At 33.7% G+C, this 19,782-nt stretch overlaps 1 protein-coding gene across 1 annotated transcript in view; it reads right to left on the bottom strand.

Moving 5' to 3' along the window:
- Window positions 1–273: 273 nt before the first annotated feature.
- The window catches only part of LOC309859505 (uncharacterized protein), a 107,454-nt gene continuing 87,945 nt past the window's right edge, over window positions 274–19,782 (bottom strand). Inside the window, exons 4-9 of the mRNA XM_082720232.1 lie at window positions 8,816–8,933; window positions 5,076–5,148; window positions 4,034–4,167; window positions 2,105–2,159; window positions 673–755; window positions 274–314 (exon numbers count right to left, since the gene is read on the bottom strand). Of these exons, the coding sequence (XP_082576358.1) occupies window positions 4,102–4,167; window positions 5,076–5,148; window positions 8,816–8,933 (257 nt within the window). The 3' untranslated portion in view covers window positions 274–314; window positions 673–755; window positions 2,105–2,159; window positions 4,034–4,101. The remainder of the gene's footprint in view (window positions 315–672; window positions 756–2,104; window positions 2,160–4,033; window positions 4,168–5,075; window positions 5,149–8,815; window positions 8,934–19,782) is intronic.

The raw sequence follows: 19,782 nt of genomic DNA on the forward strand, positions 1-19,782 counted from the left end.
GGTAAGATTGGTCTGGATTTCTCTTTGTCTTTATTTGTTTGTTTTTGGGGGGCTAGCAGGGGCCTATGTAGCAGATGGAGTGTGTGTTTTATCACTGTTTGTTACCTTCATAAAAAAGTTGGAAGCTCTCTTCTTTTTTCTGTGCTCTTGAGGATTTTAAATAGCTTTGAAATTAGTCTTTTTTAATAAATTACCCTGGGAAACAGTCCATTCTGGGTGCATAGCTCTTTGATCCATCTGTTACTCTGATGGCTTAGATTATCTGCTCACATTATCTATCTGTTCTGTCATTGGTGGTGGCAGTTTATATTTTCCTAAAAAAAAAAAGTTACATATTTCCCAGGTTTTCAAATGCAGAAATGGAGAAATGGAGAATGGAGAAAATTAGTCTCACATGATTTAGTTAACATCCTTATTTCTGTGATTATTGCTGTTTTCAGTGTGTATGTCATGTATTTGCATGCTATCAATTTTTACCTTTTTAGTTTTACCTTTTTAGTCAAAAAATTTATAAATATTATCATCTTGTTTTTTTCTCCCAAAATGGATCATCGATTTATTAGGTCTACAAATTTATTTACTATAACTTATTTATTTCTGTCCACATGTATTGCTTTACAGCTTTTCTTATCTTAATTTTGTAATTTCTAATTTATTGAGTTGGATAATTACCTCATCTGTTTTCACTCTTTTCCCTCCATTAATATGAGTATCTTAGACCATGAGTTTTCTTCCTAAAAAGCTTTGACTTTATTCTGTAAGTTTAGAGGAGATTTTAATTATTTTCCATGTGTTACTTACACATCCACATGCAAATAACTGGTATACATACTATTTGTATATATGATATGTATATAACATGATATATTTTAAAATGTATAAAACATAATTTTATATATATATATATTTAAAATCTCAAAATGGGCAAAAAATATTCACAAACATTTAAACAAAGATACATGATTAGGTGATGTAATACTGTGATTTATAATAAGAAATACTTATTTGTTCTGACTCCCTGTTCCAGGCACAGAGCTCCTAAAATCCTTGGAATTTCCTAATTGAAGAGAGCAATAAAAGTATCTTTTTTATGTTAATGAGGTGACTTTTGGAAGCTCTAGGTAATCTAAGGATGGAGACTGGTTGTCAGGGGAACCAACCATGTGATTAGTGGGTTGGACTTTCAGGCTCGTTCCCCACCCTCCCCTCCAGATAGGGGAGAGAGGGGCTGGATGTTGAGTTCAACAACCAAGGGTCAATGATTTAATCAGCCATGCTTATATAAGGAAGCTGCTATAAAACCCCAATAGAATGGGGTTTTCAGAGAGTCTAGGTTGAACACATAGAAATATGAGAAAGTGGGGCACCCAGAGAACCCTGCCAGGGTGCAGGGTTGCAATGGCACCTGGTTCCCAGGTGTACTAAAAAGACAAGATTTGGGTCCTCGCACTGATGAAATACAATGGTAGAGAAATGAGTGGTGTTGAAACAAGAAAGGAATTTATTTCAGTGAGGTCAACACTGGGAAAGCAGCAGACTGCCATCTCAAAGACTGTCTCCAAATGTTGACTATACTTCCAGTTTTATATAAGGAAAATGTGGGGAACAGATGGATGTGTCTGTGCAGATAGACAGGAAAAGTCAGCTTGATCACTGTCATGGAGTCAGTTAGGGGTAAAACTTGCTGGTTCGGGGCAGTCCTTATTGCTTGAGGGGGTAGTTTTGGTTCCCATCCGGGTATGCTTTGCCCTCAGGGACTTCCGCCTAAGCCAAGAGATTAACTGAAAAGAAGAACGCAACTAGAAAGCTGGACATCAAAATGGAAGCAACAGAAGTCCTCTTTCAACCCTTTTACTGTAATTTGCCCTATGCGTCTTTTTCATCTAGATGTTCCTAAATTATATCTCTTTACAAACCAGTAATATAGTAAGTAAAATGTTTCTCTGAGTTCTGAGAGCTGCTCTAGCAAATTAGAACCAGAGGAGGGAATCGTAGGAACATCCTATCTACAGCTGGTTTGTCAGAAGCACAGGTGACAACCTGACCTTGCATTTGACCTCTGAAGTGGGGGCAGGGGGAAGATTTACAGGACTGAGCCCTTAACCTGTGGCATCTGATGCTATCTCCAGGTAGATAATGTCAGGATGAAAGGCTTGGTCCTGTTGAACAAAAACACACATCAGTACTAATAAGTACATGACAAGATGTTAAGCAAAGAAATGTAAATGAGACTACAAGATACCATTTCATACCAACTAGATGAGATTTCCGAATTAGGACTAATAATAGCAAACACTGGTGACAATGTGGAGAGAGAAAACATTTCATACTTTTCTGGGAGAATGTAAGATAATATGGCCACTTTGCAAATAGTTTGGCAGTTTCTCAAAAAGTTAAATAAATAACCATAGGACCTGGCACTCTTAGGACACATGAAAACATAAGTCCACACAAAGACTTATGTTCACAGCAGCGCTATTCCTAACAGCCAAAAAGTGAAAACAACCTAAATGCCCATCAATTGATAAACAGACAAAATGTGGTATATCCGTATTAACAGAATACCATCAGCAATAAAAAGGAAGGAACTCTAAGCCCTACTATATTATGGATTAACTTCAGAAAACATTATTCTAAGTCTAAGAAATTAGACACAAGGGACTACATATTGTATGTTCCTATTTATATAAAATGTCCAACAAAGATAATTTTATAGAGACAAAAAGTAGATTAGTGGGTACTGGGGCTAGAGATGGTCATGGGGGTGGAAATGAGAATGGATTATAAGTGGGCATAAATCTTTTTGGGGGAGATATAAAAATATTCTGAAACTAATTTATAGTGATTATTATATCAGTCAATAAAGTTACTAAAAAACATTGAAACTGTATACTTGAAATGGTTTAATTCTATGATATTTACATCTCAATAAAATTGCTAAATATATATACACTATATATATAGCTTTTTAGTTTACACATTATTACTTTCCATATCTTCCTATGTAATTTGTGTTTTCTTAAGTTGAATCAAAGGATGTAGGCTTCATTAGTTTGACTTTTCGAAGTTGATTTAAGTATTTTATAATATTATATGTGGCCAAATCTTGGCATAAATCAGTGTGCAAAAACTTAAAAATTATACTATTTATTTTTAATATTATTTAGATTATTTGTATATTTATTTTTGTTTTATAAATTAAATATAAAAGAAAAGGAAAACGTTAACTATCTTGTTACAAATGTGTTTATATTTCTTCTTGGGTTTTCTGATGACGCTATGGCTCTATGGCTATATCATTTTGTGAATGAACATTCTCTTTAATCTTCATTATAATCTTCATTATAAATTATATTATTTGTTATTTTTTCATTTAATTATTTTTGCCCTAGATTTAAGCCCTTGTGATTTAAAACTAACCTGATCGTTTGGTTTTTGTTCATTTACATATTCCTGGAATGACTATATCTTTTTTATATTTGGCTTTTCTGAGTTATTTTGTAATGTGTGTATTTTCTATACAATACATTATTAGATTTTTTTCTTTCTTCTAATAGAGGGTCTTTTATTTTTAATGGTTGAGTAAGCCCATATACATTTATTTAAATGATATATATGTTTGGTTAAATATGTCTTTTATTTTTTCCCACTGCTTCTTTTTAATCTTTCACTATAGAAGCAATACTTGTTTACTTTTATGGAAGTTTGTATTGTTTTCCTGAATATATGGAATGTTAATACATATTCTAGTGGTTTTCTTTATGACTCTTCTTTCTATATACTTAACTATCTAAATCTTCAGACAGGCTCAATAGAGTTCTTCATCTACTTAGGCCCTCACCATTGCTTATTTTGTGTCAGTCAGAAGAGATTAGATTATACTGCAGTATAAAAGAACACAACCTTGCAGTGACTCATCACAACAAAGTTCATTTCTTGTTCAAAGTGCCCTACGGTTTGGGCATCTCCCCAAAGCAGATGTTCACCACAGGCAGCTCAGAATCCCAGGCTTCTTCAGTCTCATGGCACCTACCTCTTAACACAATGCTCCCTGATTCATTCTGCAGGAAATGAGAGCGTGGAAGAGCCTGCCTCAGGAATTCAGTATGTCAGCCCGGAAGTGACAGCAGTCATTTCTATTGACATCCGTTTGGCAATAAACTTGGTCTGCGGAAAGAGAGGTTTCTTTGTAAGTATCAAGAAGAAGTAAGCAAAATACCTACTTGGTGATTTCAACTCTATTTTCTTATTCAGTGTCTACCTTTAAATCTTCAAATCATTCTCATATGTATACTTTCATCACTTTGATACTTGATCATAAAATGAGTACTGATATAAACTATAAGAAAACTAGACTATTTATTTTATCTCCCACTTTCTGTCCCATTCCAGTCTTATCTTTATGATTTATATGATTTCTACATAGTCAGAGATTATAAATTCCTCACTGTCTTTTGAAATGCAAGGTCTAAGTTTAAATCCCACAACTTCGTCACAGACATATTTAATACTTATAATATATGACTTGGTATTACTATTTTGCTCTTCCAATATAGAAGTACAATTAAAACACAATGAAACTGATTAGATTCTAATCCTATTGGAATTAGTTTTTTGACTTTATTGTCACTCTCAGTCTTATTTCCATAATCATATTGTAAGCTCTTTGCAGTGGGAAGAGAAGCAACTTATTTTTCTATAGCATCTAAGAAATAGAGAGGCACAAAAAAATTATTTTTAGAATTGTTTTATTTTATTTATTTATTTTTTAATTAACAACATGTTCAGTTTTGAATCTCCTTTCAGAGGGAATTCCTAAAGTTTTGGAGCAATACAGACTAAATACATCAGACTAATAATTGCAACAATTACACAAATATGGTAAATGAAGGAGAATACGATTTCAAATTTAATTAGATTTTATCTTACAATCACTATATAGAATTGGAATGGGAATTGGAATATAAAATAACACATTTTGTTTTAAATCAATGCTTGCTAAACTTTCTCTTCTTCATATTTTGGCTTTTCAAACATACTATTCAAATTAAAAACTTGTTAAAATAAATACTTACAATAAAATGGTAGAAAGTATTAGATTGGATCAGAGAAATACTGCATAAGTCACATGATAGCAAATTCTCATTACTAAGAAAATAGAAAGAACAAAGTTATCCCATCGATCCCACTAGCTATTAATATTATATAACTTTATTATGTAGATATCATTATATATGCATGCATATATGCACATATATATGTATATGTACAGATCCTAAAAGTAAATGAAACATATCCATTCAAATTATTATTTAAAAAATATGAAATGTTGCTTGCCTACATTATTAAACTTCCCAATTTAATACACAAAATAGTACTTTTCAATATTATGCTGTCAGATAACATTAAACTTTACTAAGAACATTTAACATATCAGGTACCAAACATCCAAAACAGAATACAAAGGATGTGAAATTTTATTCAACAATGTCCAATGTAACTTTGTAGGTTAAAAATAAAAATTCTGACTATTGAAATAGTGACAATGGAAAGTTTAGAAATGCTAATGAATTGCAGAAAATCTGTCTATATTATTACAACAAAATTCACCAAATCATCTATGAAAATAGAATTTCAAAGCCTTGGGGTGCCTGGGTGGCTCAGTGGGTTAAGCCCTTGCCTTCAGCTCAGGTCATGATCTCAGGGTCCTGGGATCGAGTCCCGCATCGGGCTCTCTGCTCAGCAGGGAGCCTGCTTCCCTCTCTCTCTCTCTGCCTGCCTCTCCATCTACTTGTGATTTCTCTCTGTCAAATAAAATAAATAAAATCTTAAAAAAAAAAAAAGAATTTCAAAGCCTTATACTGCCATTTATTTCAGTGATGAATGAAATTTTTTTCATAAGGAAATGAGATATCACAGGGCTTAAATTTTAATATGACTTTTTATTGAAGTAAAATTTACATAAAGAGAAGAGGATCTATTTTGTCAGTGAACAGAGATTTCAACAAATTTTTAGATGCTGAAAGGAGCATCACAGTCAATTCTATAGATAGCCTTTAAAACATATCAGACACAGTTGAAGAAAATATTAGTGGACTAGAAAATAATGGACAGAAGCACAGAGAAGCAAAATAAATGGAAAATAGGCAACCCCCCCCAATATAATATATGGCTTAGTATTGTGAAACTAACATGCATGTATTAGGAATCTTGGAATGAAAAGAGATAAAAGACAGAAGGTTTTTGTTTTTTTTTTAAGATTTATTTATTTATTTGACAGACAGAAATCACAAGGAGGCAGAGAGGCAGGCAGAGAGAGAGGAGGAAGCAGGCTCCCCGCTGAGCAGAGAGCCCGATTCGGGGCTCATCCCAGGACCCTGGGATCATGCCCTGAGCCGAAGGCAGAGGCTTTAACCCACTGAGCCACCCAGGCACCCCAGACAGAAATTTTATGGAAATAAATAATGTCAAAAAATTTTCCATACTATTTATGATGTCAATATATATATTCAAGAATCTCTAATATTAAAACAAGATTAGTAACATCATATTAACCTTTAACAAATTCAACATTCTATAAATAAATCAAATAGAAAATAATAAAAACAACTAAAAGGGGGAAAATTAAAAGGGAAAATAAGGCTAAATGCTGATATCTTAACAAAATTGATAAAAGACCAAAAAGCTGTAGAACAACATCAGTAAAGTGTTTGCCCATTTTCTTCACTATGAACTAGCTTTCTATAGTGTCTAAAATGTCAGCTCATAAATTTGGACAGATTGGCCCTTCAAATGAAACACATTTTCTTGTTTAATTAAATTTAGGACCATGATTCAGGCATTCTCACAACAGCAATTTTTAAACTATTTTTATCCCCTTTGAGATATTTTAATCTTTTTGGTTTATAAACCTATTTTATTTCTACTTCTCATATTCAAGAGTATAAACCCACATAATTAAACTAACTTTTAAGTTGACATTTTAAATTTTATACTGTATCATGTCTTCCCTGTACTATTTTTCTGAGCTCTTCTTATCCAGGTCAGAAGTGTTCTCTAATTTACGTATCCATCCCTACAGTGCAGTATTTCTGTTTTAATACTGACTTCGTTATTCTGAAACTTTTTAATCATTATTTTTCTAATAAACTGCAAACTCTTTGAGAGAACAAATACTTCTCTTCATCATCTACCAAAATGCCAGGCACCGAGTCAGTGCCAGTCAGCAATCTGGTAGACAGTGTCCTTGGGTGCTTAGGGTGAGGTCAGAAACCAGCCCTACCCACCACAGTTCAGCCCTAAAGCACTGCCTTAACCACAGCTTACTGAAGCACGAAAAGCACAGAGCAGGGAGTAGACCTAGATAAATAGATTTGCCCTTAAGCTAGTTGCAGAAAGTTCTGATCTGATGCAATGTAGCATAACTATGCAAATGAGGAATCTGATATTCACTGGTAGGTTGTCCCATTGATTGTTCTATTGAATTATCTAGCAATGATCAAGGTGACTCCCACCGGATTGTATTGTGCTTGAATCATATAAAACCGCTGTAAACAAATAAATGTAGCCTTAGCATTAGCTGCAACCCTCCTGATCCCATTCTTTGTGTCTCTTTCTTTCTCATTCTCACCACCTAACTCAGGTCGTTCAGTCTAGGCTGGTTCTTGGCATAAGTGCTCAATAAATCTATGATTTTTAAACAAATGAATAAAGAAGCGTTAATCCAATCCCTACTTATTTTACACTTTTTAAATATTCAAATGAGTATGACTAATTGCCAATCCATATGCAGTGAGAGAGTCAATCTTCTTCCCAATGTATCTGATCAGGATTCCATGGAAGGGAATGCTATTCATTACCTAGCAGATTAAAGTTCATCTAATAAAGTAATGCAAGAAGAATGTTATGTACAATTAGTAAATAAAAGGACATGAATAGGGGCGCCTGGGTGGTTCGGTGGGTTGAAGCTTCTGCCTTTGGCTCAGGTCATGATCCCAAGGCCCTGGGGTCAAGCCCTGCATGGGGTTCTCTGCTCTGCCGGGAGCCTGCTTCCTCCTCTATCTCTGCCTGCCTCTCTGCCTGCTTGTGATCTCTGTCTGTCAAATAAATAAATAAATAAAATCTTAAAAAAAAAAGTACATGAATATTCTGAAAGAGAAGTTCTATTATCTTTTCATAAATTGCTGTTGATCTATTGTAACACCATGAAGATCAACACCGAATCAATTTAGAAGGAAGAGAAATTAGTTGTAGGGTGGTCTCACTTTGGGGCAGAACAATTTCAAAAAAACAGACTTCCCAATTTGCTGATTTGCCATCTGCATTTTTCTATTCATCCAGAATGTCCCCCACCCCCACCCCACATACAGCATCATGAAGAAAAAGTCACTTAAATGGGGAAAAAATGAAAAGCAAAATTTATTAAAACTAAAATCTCAGCATCTGATATCAGATCCCTTCCTGAAAGTTTCCTGACTTTGGAGCCCCAGGTCCTAGGTATAGCTTGTGGCCAACAGTTCAGTCCTTGTCCCCAGCCAGTGCTAGGTGGCCATCTTCAGAAGAACTCAGGAAGCTGGCAGAGTGTCCCCTACTACTCCTGGTCCCAAGACAGTTGGGAATATGGGGAATCCCTTCTTGTAATATTCTCTTTTTGTAATTGGGAAGATGAGAAATACCCTTTTGTAATTTTTCAAACTAGTGTCCCCTAAAGTCAACCTCTGGACTATGATTGCTGTGGGTTTGCTTGAACCTTTCATAAGGTTACCCGTTCTTTCATGCACACAAAGAAAAGAAACATCTCCTATGTCCATCTTACCCTTCTAGAAGTAGTTCAGTACCAATCACCTGGTCTGAGGACAGCTGATCATGGACTGCATGGGGCAGGATAGGTAATCCATTCTGATCCATGGAGAGACGAATGAACATGTCTAAATCTGCCAGGATAGGACATGATAGAGCCTAGATGTGAAACAGACCATGTCAGTCAAAGTTAGTACTCTAAGGGTTTATACTGTTTTGCTTCTCTCAGGAGATGAAGCTTAACCACACAGCCATAAAATATTAAAGGGATGGTAGAAACAAAATAATTTATAAACAAAAGGATGTAGAGGTCTCCATTCTTAGGGAGAACAGTATCTATAAATAAAAATTTGTGAAAGTCTAATTTCAAAATAGTGCTTTTTGGATCTTCCTTTTAAGGAAGAATTATTTCTAAGTTCCAAGATAGGAATACTTTTCTACTCCATTTGTAATCTATTTTGTATATTTACTCAAAATGTATTATCACTTATACAAAATTATCAAACAATTTTCCATCTGGTATTTGTGATAATAAGCTGTTATCTCTTCACCTTCATAAAATGTATTATCTAGTTCCTGTCATATAAATTTGGGATCTTGACTTAGTTTACCAACTGACAACTCTCAATGAATGCAGTCAACCTGACACATGGATTTATCTTTGAGACTGGGTCATTAGGTCAGATCATTCAGGTTCTATATTCTGAGGGAAATAGGGAATTTAACTATGTTGAACAGTGATCATATATCTGGATCTTTACTTTCACATAATTTATCTCTAATTTCTGAAATACATTGCAGAAGTAATGACTTACCACAAAGTAAAAAAGGAGACTGACATGTTCCCATTTTCATTGTTATGAATGCAAAGCTTTTTGGGCTGTTGTTATTTTTGTTCCACAGTGACCTTGAAAACCATGTGTTGAAGATGGCAGCCCCATGAGACTAAATGGACCTCGATCTACAAGTCTGTGTGTTTGTTTAGAGAAAAGTTCTAGGCCATCTAAATTGGACTTTCTAAGAAAGAAAAAAAAACTTATGTAAATGCTAAACTACTTGAGGTTGTCAGAGTTTGTTTATTGCCCCATTTCACAGTCCCAAATATTTTTTATTGAAATGTACTTGACATAAACCTATTAGTTTCAGTTATACAACACAATGATTTGGTATTTGTACATATTGTGAAACAATCACCCAATGAGTCTTGTTAAAATCCACCATCACATGAAGTTGAAGTTTTTTTTTCTTATGTTGAGAAATTTTAAGATCTATTTCTCTCAGTAACCTTCAAATATACAGTACAGCATTATTATCTACAGTCACCATATTGTACATTACATCCACAGGACTTACTGATTTTATAACTGGAAAGCTGTACCCTTTGACCATCTTCTCCCATTTTGCCCACCTTCCCCTCCTGCCTCTGGCAATCACGAATCTATTCTTTATATTTGTGATTTTTTTTCTAATTTCTTTGTTTTAGGTTACATATATATGGGAAACATATGGTATTTGTCTTTCTCTGTCTTAGTTATTTCACTTGGCATAATGCCCTTATGTGTCATTTATGTTGTCCCAAATGACAAGATTTCCTTCTTTATATGACTGAATAATATTAATTATATATTTATATATAGACACACACACACACACACACACACACACACACATCTCATATTCTTTTTATCCATTCATTCATCGGTAAGACATTTAGGTTGCTTCCATACCTTGGCTATTGTAAATGATGCTGAAATGAATATGGGGTACATATATCTTTTTGAATTACGTTTTCATTCCTTTTGGATAAAAAAACAGCAGCAGAATTGTTGAATCATATGACAGTTCTAATTTTTTGAGGGATCTCCATAATGTTTTCCATAAGTGGCTGCACCAATTTACATTCTGACCAACAATGCACAAGAGTTCCCTATTTTCCACATTCTCACTAACATTTGTTATTTCTTGCCTTTTTGATAATAGCCATCCTAACAAGTGTGAGATGGCATCTCATTGTGCTTTTGATTTACATCTCCCTGATAATTAGTGAGTTGGATACCTTTTTCCTAGATCTGTTAGCCATCTGTATGTCTTCTTCGGAAAAATGTGTATTCAAAATCTCTGCCCACTTTTTAATCAGATTATTTGGGGTTTTTCTTTTTTGCTATTGAGTCATATGGGTTGATTATAGGTTTTAAACATTAATCCGGCATCAGATAGATGATTTGTAAATATTTTCCCATTCTTTAGATTGCCTTCTATTTTGTTGATTTCCTTTGCTATGCAGAGGCTTTTCAGTTTGGTGTAGTCTCACTTGTTTATTTTTGCTTTTGTTGTCTTGCTTTTGTAACAAAACCAAAAAATCGTTGCCAGGATGATTTCAAGGAGCTTACCATCTATGTTTTCTTGTAGAAGTTTTATGATTTCAGGCCTCATGTTCAAGTCTTTAATCCATCTCTAGGTAATTTTTTTATGGCATAAGATGGCAATTCCATTTCATTGTTTTGCATATGGCTGTCCAGTTTTCCCAACACTAATTGTTGAAGAGACTTTCCTTTCCTCATTGTGTGTTCTTGGCCCCCTTACTCTAAATTAATTGACCATGCATAATTGGGTTCATCTCTTAGCTTTCTATTCTTTTCCATTGATCTCCATGTCTGTTTTTACTCCAGTACCATACTGTTTTGATCACTATGGCATTTTATTATAGTTTGAAATTAGGAAGTGTGATGCCTTCAGCTTGGTTCTTTTTCAAGATTGCTTTGACTTTACAGGTTTTTTTGTGGTTCCATACAATTTTTAGGATTGTTTGCTCTATTTCTATAAAAAAATGTGCCTTTAGAATTTTGAGACAGGTTGCATTGAATGTGTAGATCACTTTGGGTCGTATAGATATTTTAATACTAATTTAATAATGTTAATTCCTCTAACCCATGAGCATAGAATATCTTTCCATTGATTTTTATCTTCTTCGATGTCTTCCATCAGTGTCTCAGAATTTTCAGTGCACAGGTCTTTTGCTTCCTTGGTTAGGTTTGTTCCTAGGTCTTTTACACTTTTTGATATAGTTGTAAACAAACTGTTTTTTTTTTAATTTATCTTTCTGATAGTTCATTATTAATACTGCAGAAGCACAAAATATTTTTGTATTGATTTTACATCCTACAACTTTACTAAATTTATTAGTCCTAACAGTTTAATAAAACTAGTTTAATTAGTTTAATAATTTAATTAGTTTAATAAAACAAATAAAATAAAATAATAAAAATAATAAAGTTAATAAGTTTTATGGTGGAATTTTTAGGGCTTCATATATGAAATATCATGCGTTCTACAAATAGTGACAGTTTAATTTTTTTCTTTCTGATTTGGATAACGTTTTTATTTTTCTTGCCTAAACACTTGACCTGAGCTCAGATCTGGCCCTAGTGTCCACACCATGTTGGACTCCAAGTCTGACCAGCTTCTGCAGAGCCAGTGCCATCCCAGGCCCTACAAGCAATGCATTCCTCATGGTCCCTTCCATAGGCACCATGGTTGTTGCCTATGTTGAGTCTGAGTCTGCTCTGAGTCTGAGAGGGTGAGTGAGCTTGTGGGCAATAGGGCTTCTCAGTAGACCAGATCCAGTGGCTCAAGTGGAGGTTTAAGCAGCTAAGTGGAGACCAGCCCACTATTCCTGAGGAGGACCTTAACAAAGTCCCTGACCTGGAACTCAATCATATGGGATTCTGAATCCACCATGCCTTATTTAGCAACAGGAACGTTGGCAAGGGGTCTATCTGCCTGGCTTACAAGATCAACTCTGAGCACTTCCTGACCCACCATGTCCTTCTGACCCATCCACACGACCAAGGAAAAAGAGCAGGTATAGCTATGCTAGAAAGAAAAGATGAGATTTCTGTTTTACATGTATGCAATGTCCACATCACCCTGGAAAAATATGAAATGTGGTCAAAGAGGTCTTGAGAAATTACCATAAGGAGAAGGATTCTGCCCATTGCATTGCAGACAGGAACATGACGGAGGTGGCCAGCATCTGCATGTGGCAGATGGAGCAGGATCAAAGGTAAGAGTTACCCTCAATAACCTCCTGAAGATCTCGCAGGGGTAGACATCAGGAACAAGATGCACATCTGCTTTGTTAACATGGAAACCATTACTCTTTGTCACTGACCCACCACCTTCCCAACAGAGAAATTGCACTTTGCACGAGGGCAGCCTCCCCACATGCATGGAGCATCTGAGACCTCTTCGGCTTCTTTTTGCTATAGCTCTGAAAGTTTTCTTGTTGGTATGCTCTTATTCTATTATATATTGGGTTTGTGTGTTGGAGGTGGGTAGGGAAGCAGGAGAGGGAGACAGATAATTTTTCTTTTAGTTTAGAGGTTCCTGGCCCATGATAAAGCAAATTCAGACCTAACAGGTTGGAATGCATATTTCCCAGAGATTTCCAGAAATTCCAGACTTCGAGTAAGACACAGTAACTGGATAGGACATTGATGTTGACTCCCTGTGGGAGCCGCAAGTGTTTTCAGTGCATAAAAAAGTTTGCAAATGGATATTTAAGAGAAGTAAAGTGTAGACTGTAGCAGAACCTATTATTTCTCCCTAATATCTATGCTTTTTCTTCTATATTAATAGAAAAAAAATGTTAGTTGAGTACAAGGCTCCTCATAGAGAGACTGTATTTCTCAAGATTACTTGCAGCTAAGTGTGGCTATGTGTCTAACTTCTGTTCCATAGAATATAGAACATATGCCCATATTCTATGGAACAGAAGTTACTAGTCACTGCCCTTAACACCAATAACCATGTCTTTCTATTTCTATTTTCTATAGTTGGAATAGGGATAAAATGGCAAAAACTGAATAAGCATTTCAGACCAGAAGACGGAAGTTAGATATTGAGGGTGATTAGCAACAAGGTAAATTAAGTCTTGGCCCCCAGTGACTTCATGGAGAAAAGTCTTATTAACAAGGGAACTTCTACATGAATAAAATCAAATAATATAAATGAGCAGTAAACTTTTATAATGTTTATGGTTATTTGTTTTAATAGCAAGAACAACACCCTAACTAATGCCATCAGGTTTTGGAAATTAAATTTGTTTACTGCTTGACAGGTAATTTATTTAAAAAATAATGTCTATGATAAAAAAAAAAAAAGTCCACAAATAGTGGGCAAGAAAAGAAAAAAATGTCCATAAAGTGCATACCACAGTATGGCTTCAAAACCAGATCCTTATGGGAATATCTTCCTGATGTTTTCATGTCCAAAAAATGTTTCAAAAATTTTATAACCAGAATAATTGCTTTCTGTATATGAAAGAACTAAAAATCGTTCTCAGCTGGGAAAAGACTAGAAAGGACGTATTACCCATACTACCTCACCAATAGTTTTTTTAATTTAAAATATACTTATCAGATGTGAATATGAGTTACATCACCCTCAAAATTTATACGTTGAAGTCCTAACCTCCAGTACCTGAGAATATTATCTTATTTGGAAATGGGAAAATCGCAGCTATAGTTAATTAAGACAAGGTCATAGTGAGCTAGTGTAGACCCCTAATCTGATATGACTGGGGTCCTTATGAAAAGGGGAAATTCAGACATAAAACACACATGTAGGGAGAATACCATGTGAAGATGAAGGCAGAGATTGGAGGAATATTCAGAAACCAAAGAATACGAGTGCCAGCAGATAACCAGAAGTCGGGAAGAGAGACACAAAACCAGTCTGTTACAGCTCTCAGAAAGAACCAGCCTGGCCAGCACCTTGATCTCAAACTCCTTGCCTCCGGAACTCTAAAGCAATAATTTATGTTCCGTTAGACTCCCAGTTTGTGGTATTTTGTTAAAGTATTTCTAGCAAACTAATACACTTATTCAATTGTCATAATAAGAAAATAAAGAACTAATGAATGGAAAAGGACTAATTGGGGATACTGAAACTGGTTAAACTTGGAAATAATCTCTAAAATGATTATTGAAACTGTAGTTACAGAACAGAATGCAAGGGTCAAAATGTTATCTCAAAAGAGAAGTGATAATGTTAAGACAAAATACGCATGGCTTCATATGAATGATCACTCAAACACCTTTATTAACTCCAATTGCCTTTGAAATGTTTGTCTCAATTCAGAAATCTTCCTCCATAAATACATAAACATGGAAATGTAAATATTTCTTTCATGAAACGTGAGTGTATCAGTACACAAAACTGAAACAGCATTTACTCAGTAATAAAGCCCATGGTCACTGGAAGTGCACTTTGATTTTTAAAAGAACTGAGAAATTAATAAGTTGGACATGTGACATTTATGATCTTTGGTTCTACTTCAGAACTTCAAATGTAAAGCCTTAAAATTTAAATGTTGTGCTTTGAAATTATTTTTAAAGGGTAATGTATAACTGAATGTACAACATTTTATTCATACTTGATTTATACAGCAGGTTTAACATTTATTCAACAAAGCTTTGCATCTAATAATGAGTACACTTGATGCTTTTAAAAGCTTACTAAATACCACCTAATTTTTTTAAAGGTGTTGGAATTCAACCCCGTTATTTAGCTTATTCCATACTATGTGTTTCTCTGCTTAAAATAGGCTTTATTTGAACTGAAAAAAACAAAAACATTTTGTGAACTTTATACAAATATTTCATTTCATGTATGTATTTATTATAAAAACATGGTAGTTAAATTATTTCCTCTCATCTATTTATTTCTTTTTCATGGAGCAATTTATTTTTTTTTGTTCAGTTTGTGCTTCAACTCTGGGTTTTGTTTCTTTGATATTCTTTCAAATGTAAGTAGATTCTCCTGGTGGTCCCAAGTGACAGAGTAACTTATTTCTGCAGTAGCAATATTTTGTTATTCTACTAAGCTCATGCAGTAACCTGAAACTGTTCAACTGAGTCTCCTCTAAATATAAATCCTACATAACTTTCAACTCTTTATAAGCTTAAAAGGTTTAGTTTTTTTTTTTTTTTTTTCCTTTTGTAGTCCCTCAGGAATTCAAAAAACGAAAACTTACAATCACTTTTTACTTTAAACAAAAAGCTTGGCAGGGTTTTCACAATGTTGGTAAAACAAAATTTTAAACTATAGTCTTACCAAGTTTTGCTCAAGACCAGGTCACAGCATAAAATAAATTAAAAAAAAAAAAGAAATTTAACTAATGAAACATCATTGTCACATCCAAAGGATTGTATAACTTCGGTTAATAAAATATTTGCTTGTTTTCTTCTGAATGTCCATCTTGTAAAGATTTGTTAGTATACAATGTAACATTTATTTGGGAACATGATGAAGTAACCTGGTCACACTTTTGTTCCTATGGTGATCTTTCTTATTTAATGAACATAATAATAAGCCATGTTTTAGGGATCATTAAATTTTAAGTATGAAAACAATGAAGTTGCTATGTGTATGGAGGAAAGATTTTGTTTTTAAATGAAGGCTTCATTTTTAAAAGTGATTTTTTTTCCTCTTCTAAAAGAAATAGCTTTATTTCATATTAACATACAATAGGAAAAGTTAAATTTTCTGGAAGACCACCACCCCCATTACGAATTTTATCACTCCATTCTGTAGTTCCAAGAGGTACTTGTTTGAATTGCAAGGTTATTACCCTAATTTATAACTTTTTAAATAATGAATATGATGTTGACTGGATCAATAATCAAGATTAATACCCCCCTTTTACTGAAAGAAAATTGAGAAACAAAATACTTATATTCTGGATATTAATTAGAATTATATAATTTTTTCATATTAATGTCATGCATCCTTTTGTTTGTATTATTTTGTTTTATTTTAGTTATAGTTAATTTGTTAATAACTTTAATTCCATTTATTCACTGAAGGTTAGATTTATGTTTTCCAGTATGAAAAACCATTTAATCTATTCAAAGACTTTAGAATCATAATTATTTGATTTGAGATAAAAAATAGTTGTTTAATTTAAAACTTGTATTTCTATTCTTTTTTAATTTTTTTAAAGATTTTATTTTTATTTATTTATTTTACAGAGATCACAAGTAGGCATAGAGGCAGGCAGAGAGAGAGAGAGAGGAGGAAGCATATTCCCTGCTAAGCCGAGAGCCTGATGCGGGGCTCCATCCCAGGAACTGGGATCATGACCTGAGCCGAAGGCAGAGGCTTTAACCCACTGAGCCATCCAGGTGCTCCTTGTATTTCTATTCTTTTGTGCCTATAAAAATTGTCAAAGTAAATTCTCAAAATATGAAAGATCCCCAAAGGTTTTTTTTGAATATATATATATATATATATATATATATATATATATACACACACACACACACACACAGAAATAGAGAATTTTAATAAGTAACAGAAAAATAAATCAATATGAGTAATATACATTTTTTAAAATGTTCTGATAGGGGGCGCCTGGGTGGCTCAGTTGGTTGAGCAACTGCCTTCGGCTCAGGTCATGATCCTGGAATCCTGGGATCGAGTCCCAGGTCAGGCTCCCTGCTTGGGAGGGAGTCTACTCTTCCTCTGACCTCTCCACTCTCACACTCTCTCTCTCAAATAAATAAATAAAATTAAAAAAAATATTCTGATAGGACAAAACCATTATCAATATTTTGATATATCTTTCATTTTTTTGTTTCCTGTAACAAAAAAAAAAAAACCAAAAACCACAAAATGTCCTATTGTGTAGTTCATTGTCCTTGTATATAGAGATAATTCCACATGTTCATGACTAACAACCCATTTAAAAATTAAAATTCAATTGATTTTGAATGTTTATTTTAATCTTATTTCCAATAGTAAAGATACATAAACATATATATATTCATCTGTAAGGACAAGTGCTTACTTCTTCCATACTGCAATGCATTTTTTAGATTTTGGGGCATTTCCATGCAAATGCACAGGCCCAGATGAACTTGAATTAATGGAATTTCAGAAAACTCAAACATTTTAAGATGAGTTTTTTTCCTGTATATTTTCACATCCTCAACAATTATTTACTCATATTATTTTATAATCATGAACGTTTTGTGAGAGAAGACTATTATTAAGAATTCATCTGTTCTTAATTTACTCCTTACCTAAAGCTACGGCACAATGTTCTATTTGTAATATCAAGGCAATTGGTGTATGTAAAAAAGGACTGATATTAATTACAGAAAATTGTCATCAAATGGAAAAGAAAAATGAAGAGTCTTATGGAGCCCTAATCCTGATTACAGCTTAAAATTGCTCTCTCCATTAACACAATCAACACTCCCAACTAGCAAATTTTATAGAGGAACAAGTAACCAGATATTTTCCATGGAAGATATTTTTCATTTTTATGCTTTTCTGTTTCTTTTATTTCTGCCAGAAAAGCAATTATTAACTTTTAAAGTCTGGTGTAAAATTTCATTTCGAAAGTATTAAGAGATAAAGCTTACCTAATTATTAACATTTTTCATTTTTCACTATACATACATTCAGTGGTTGTAAAACAGCAGCTACCAAAAATCTTCTAACACAAATATTTTAAATATAAATTTAACATGAAAAGATGGTATTACCCAATGTAAACAGTCACTAGTTATACACATTTTAACCATGTGAATTGGATTAACTTCAAAGGATCAGATGAGTTTTGGTAAATAATCACTTCCAGTACATTAGTGCACTGGAAACTTTTTGCATTTCAGGAAGAGACAATTCACCTCACTTTGGTGAACAATTTTCTCACTACAGAATTGAATTATTGTACAATCAGATCCAGTTCTCTATATTCACGGGACAATGGTTTGGGTAATGAAGTGTGTTTCAGAAACATTCTCTTAACCACCTTCACAACTTCAGAGGCCTCATTGACCACTCACTAGTCCATTCCATCATTGGTTCACCAATTCACTACGTTTACACTAACCTTACCTCCCTGCACAAACTAGGATATGAATTTTCACAAGCTAAGAAGTAGAATGCGATCTTTGTACAGTATCACGCACTATCGGGCCCTCTATTTACTCTTATATCCTGAGCTTTCTGCAGGCAACAGATAAGAAAGCACAACTATCACATTGATGCTGAAGACAATGAAATTTTTAAAGCTTTTTTTATCACTAAAAAAAGAGAAAAGTGCAATAATTTAAAAATGGTACTTTCTACAGACATAAGATAGTTAATTTTTGTATTAAATACTGGGTTTCACCTTAAAACATTTGAGATTCAATTTCTTTACTCAATAGCTTCAAGGTGTTCACCTATAATTTCAATGTCACCATCTTCAGCTGAGAATATGATCAAGCATGAATCAAGGAGAAGGCCTATGGCTAAAGAAAATGATACTCAAGTTCTAGTCTTTTTTGGCTACTGCCTTTGTTCTACAGGTTTTTTTTTGTTTGTTTGTTTGATTTTTGTTGGGGGGGGATATTATGCCTTTTACTGAGATATAATTAATATATCACAACTGATCCACTTGAAATGTACAGTTCACTGAATTTTAATGTATTTGTAGAATTGTACAACTATACTACAATCTAATTGCAGAAACATATATGTCACCCTAAAAAGAAACTTTGTGCTCATTTACAGCCACATCTCATTACCATCCTCAACATTAGGAAGACAATAATCTGTACTTTCTTTATGGATTTGACTTTCCTAGACATTTCACACAAATGGAATTCATACAATATGTATTTTTCATGTCTGACTTCTTTCAGCATGACATTTAATAGGTTCACACATGTTAACATATATCAGTACTTTATTCTTTTTTATTTGTTCCTATCCTTTTTACATGATTTAAGTATTTTGTTTCTAATAAAAATATCTATAAAAATAATATACGTATCTCTACAGTAACACACATATCTCTACACAGAGAGATATGTTTAATTTTTACCTCTCGGGCTACTTTTTGATGGAATTGTTGACCTAAGACAGATAAAACTTATTTCTTAACTTTAAAAAATCATGTATAAGCTATCATGATGAGGACAAAGA

The sequence above is a fragment of the Mustela nivalis genome (assembly GCF_964662115.1).
Source record: "Mustela nivalis genome assembly, chromosome: 2".
Classification (NCBI taxonomy): domain Eukaryota; kingdom Metazoa; phylum Chordata; class Mammalia; order Carnivora; family Mustelidae; genus Mustela; species Mustela nivalis.